The 4,004-nt window shown below is 56.9% G+C and overlaps 2 protein-coding genes across 2 annotated transcripts; both read left to right on the top strand.

Moving 5' to 3' along the window:
- The first annotated feature begins 140 nt into the window (after positions 1 to 140).
- LOC108766489 (atherin-like) lies at positions 141 to 584 on the top strand. Its single transcript, XM_018515820.1, has one exon. It carries the CDS (start codon positions 141 to 143, stop codon positions 582 to 584), a length of 444 nt encoding a protein of 147 aa, XP_018371322.1.
- A 395-nt stretch (positions 585 to 979) lies between these two features.
- LOC108766488 (uncharacterized) lies at positions 980 to 1,600 on the top strand. The gene has a single exon (XM_018515819.1). The coding sequence runs from the start codon at positions 980 to 982 to the stop codon at positions 1,598 to 1,600; it is 621 nt and encodes a 206-aa protein (XP_018371321.1).
- Positions 1,601 to 4,004: the final 2,404 nt, after the last annotated feature.

Here is a 4,004-nt window from a genome sequence, read left to right as displayed (position 1 = left end):
CGACGTCGGGGGCTAAAGAGCCTTCCAGGCCCTCTCCCCAGGAAAGGAAGAGGGGAAACAGGGAGAGTGGGAAGGGCAAGACGGAGGGGGAGATATTGGGGGCCCTATTTGGGCGCATACTCCCCCGCGTTTTGCGCGAGATGGGGGTGGTACCAACACCACTCCCATCCAAGCCCGACGGGAAGGCGGGCAGCATGGTCACCGGGAGGAGCTTTGGTCGGGTGGCGGCCACGGGCACGGCGCGAAAAAGGGCTGCGTCAAAAGGACGCAGCGCCCCTACTACCGCGCCTGCTGCGCCCGCTTCCGCTGTTTCTGCTTCCACCGCAGCAAAGCAGCCGGGCTTAAGGGTGGCAAAGGGACGGAAAGCTCCCCGCCCAAAGGCCGCCAAAACGGCGATTAAGACGGTGGCCAAAGAGGCGCCCGCTAAGCGGGCGGATCAAGGGAAGCCACCACCACCACCCCCACCCAAGGATGGGGGAGAGAAGGAAGCGCCTATACAGGAGGGCGGCTTTACGGTGCAGTTGAGTAAAAAGGCTCGGCAGAAGGCAGCAAAGGAGGAGAAGGCCAAGACCGCCAAGCCGTAGCCGGCTTGCCCACCGAGAGCCGCCCAAAGGAAAGGCGGTAAGAAGGAGGGTCCGCGAGGTGGGGGAGGCTAATGGCCAGAAGGCCGCTGTCAAGCCTGCCATACCTAAGCTGCAGTCGCCACCGTCAGCGGCCGTGGTATTGACCTGTGCGGACCCCCCAAAACTGGCGGAGGCGGTAAGGTTTGCCAAGGCCTCAATCTCGCTAAAAGAGCTGGAGATTGAGGACCTTCCGCCCAAAGAGGGCACTCACTGGGGCCCTAATTTTCGAGGTCAGGGGCCCCAGTGGAGCGGAGAAGGCGGACCGCCTCCGCGACAAACCCGAGGAGATTTTCAGGGCGAGAGACGATTTAACGATCTCTCGCCCCACTAAAACAGCGGAAATCCGCGTGACGGGCATGGACAACTCGGCCACAGTTGAGGAGGTGGCCGAGTCACTTGCTAAGGCGAGAGGTTGTGTCCAGCAGGACATAAAGGTTGGCGATATTCGCCGCCAACCTAATGGACTAGGGTCCTGCTGGGCCAAATGCCCTGTAGCGGCCACAAGGGCCATCCTGGCCACCCCACGAATCCTGGTGGGGTGGTCGAGCTGCAGGGCGGTGCTCCTGCCGTGTCGCGGGCTTCAGTGCTTCAAATGTCTGGAGCCCGGGCACGTCCAAGCCCACTGCACGAGCGCAGTTACCAGGACGGGATGCTGCTACCGGTGCGGAGGACTGGGGCACTTGACCAAAAACCGCGAGGCGGAGGGGGCCAGGTGCCCGGCCTGCGAGGCGTTGGGCCGTCCGCACCGGCATCGCATTGGCGGCAGTGCGTGCACTGCTGCCAAAAAGGGAAAGAAGGGGGGCAAAAGCAAGCCCAGCAGCCTCCCTAAAACTGGGGAGCAACCCCCGGTCTCGGCGACGACGGTTGCCGAAGTAGAGATGGCGGCTGCCGAGGAGAGACCGATCTCTCCGGTGCTCGGTAGCCAGCCAAATATGGAGGTTGGGTCTGGGCAAGGCGCGGTCCGCGAACGGCCTTAAGTTCGCGGCCCTAGCCCAGACGAACCTGAACCACTCGGCGAGTGCGCAGGCCATGCTCCTGCAATGCCTCGCCGAGTGGGGAGGGGGGCTGGCCATCGCCGCCGATCCGTACTTCGTCCCAGAGGGTCACCCCAGCTGGGCCGGAGACCTTCTGGGTTGGGTGGCGGTGGTCAGCCAGCACGCGCGTGACACCCCGCCGATGCTACCAATATCGGCGGGGAATGGGTCGTCTTGGTAGAATGGGGACCCATCGACGTAGCAGGGTGTTACCTCCCCCCTCGTCTTAGTAGGGGGGAGTTTGAAGACACCCTGGAGTCACTGGGGGAGCATATCGCAAGACACTCCCCCAGACCTATCGTGGTCGGGGAGGATTTTAACGCCCACTCGGTTGAGTGGGGTTCCCCGGCCACGGATTCCAGGGGCGACAGCACCCTGCAGTGGGCGGCGGGGCTCATCCTTCTTAACAGGGGCCGAGCCAGCATCTTCGTGGGGCCGCGGGGGAGTCCATCGTGGATCTCACGTGGGCAACCCCTGCGGCGACCCATAGGGTCACTGGATGGCGAGTGCCGACTCCCTCGGTGAACAAACCGATCACCGAATGATCCGTATGGAGTTGGTGTCCACCCCCACGGAGATGCAAAGAAGACACCGGCCGCCTTGTGAAAGAACGTCAATGGGTCCTCAAGAAGATGAACCCTAGCGTCCTTGAAGCCAGCCTTCTCTCAGCCACCTGGCCGAATCGTAACCCGGCCATCACGGTGAAGGAGGAGGCTGAATGGCTCGGAGACGTGATGTCGCTCGCGTGCGACGCGTCGATGCCGCGCAACCGTCCTATGAATAGGCGAGCGGCTTATTGGAGGTCGGAGGACCTGGCGGAGCTCCGCCGGACCACCATAGCCGCCCGCCGTGTGCACACTCGTGCGAGGCGGCGCGGCATTGACGCGGAAATGGCAATGGCAGCCGAAGCGCTCCGTACCGCGCGGGGCGACTTCAGGCTTGCCATAAGGCGGGCGAAGGCCAAAGCATGTGTCACGAGTGCAAAACTGCGCTATATCCACTGTGACGATTTCGCCACAGAACGGCGAAATACTAAAATAACATTAGCGCAATCATATTATTGCCAATATGATATATAAACCAATTATTATAATAAAAGCAGTACTCGACCGCTGACTAAGATATTGCGCGGACGCTGGCCTCGTCTGAGTAGAACGCTGACGAGGCTATACGGGCGACCCCAAAATAATTAATAAAAGCACGGCCGCGTAGGCGACCGGGGGCCAGTCAGATAATTCTCGGTCAGAAATTCGGTCAAGCAATTTAAGCATAACGCGTCGCGACGTCCGAAGCATTGCCGTACTTAAAGCGCGACGCGGGTACGATACGTGAAGTGAGAGTGTAAATCAATATAACTTGTATCGTATAGAAATAAATGAGATATATTTTTACTAAACCAAACTACAGAAAGTGCTTATTTGTGTAAATTCCCCCGAGTCCTAAGTGGATCCCGAACCCGTGCCGTACAGCGGCACAACACAAGAGATGCTGTATCAACCATCGAGCGAATAATGAATTATGTTGTGTAATGTGTGTATAAAGAAAATAGCTGGTTAAAAAAAAAGGAAAACGGAATGCGCCGATGAGGAAAACAACAAAGCTATCACCTTTTATTTTGGTATCTATCAATTCACATTCGTAAAACTATTATTAGAGTGAAGACAAAAGATCCGTTCAGTCTGATTATTATGATAATTATCGCACGAGGATGATACTTATCGCCTGACTACAAGCGACATGCGAGTAACAGCGTTATTGTAAGTCAGAAAATTATAATATAGCCAATGTAATCGGACCGATGTCCAAAGGCGTTACAAATAGCGATCAAAACAACGCTCCGGTACCTTCGAGGATACTGAGCGAGCCTGTACCGCGAAGACGACGCGTTAGTATAGTAAGTCCCGTGCATATAACATTAGAAGCATTACGCGACATCCGCGATAACGCACGCCGTGTATTAGCAACGGAATATTCTAGCGATAGTGTTTCGGAGCCAGACTCACTTCCGAACATTATAATAGAGCGAGTATTCCCATTCGAAGAAATCGATCAGAGCCTGCTAGGGAACGGTACTAGAAGCGCGCAACGAGAACCATCGTTGATTTCATACGAGAGTCAATTGTTCGCACGCGCGACTTCCGCAACGAGCGTAATGGCAACATACCAACCTCAGACGCCGCGAGGTGAGGGCAGTGCGTGGAACGGTGACACCGCGGATAACCTCCAGGTAACTAGCGGGGAAGTAAATAGAGAAATAGGACGTCTTAGGGAAGCCGTGGGCGAACCACGTGTAACACCGACTAGAAGTAGGCAGGAAGAAATTCTAGATCGACTAATAGACGCTATC

This window comes from Trachymyrmex cornetzi, unplaced genomic scaffold (genome assembly GCF_001594075.2).
Source record: "Trachymyrmex cornetzi isolate Tcor2-1 unplaced genomic scaffold, Tcor1.1 scaffold593, whole genome shotgun sequence".
NCBI lineage: Eukaryota > Metazoa > Arthropoda > Insecta > Hymenoptera > Formicidae > Trachymyrmex > Trachymyrmex cornetzi.
This window is presented reverse-complemented; position numbering and strand designations above follow the sequence as displayed.

What these genes read in the sequence shown, in the direction of transcription:
- LOC108766489 (XM_018515820.1), top strand. Translation starts at nt 141, where the DNA reads ATGGGGGTGGTACCAACACCACTCCCATCCAAGCCCGACGGGAAGGCG.
- LOC108766488 (XM_018515819.1), top strand. Translation starts at nt 980, where the DNA reads ATGGACAACTCGGCCACAGTTGAGGAGGTGGCCGAGTCACTTGCTAAG.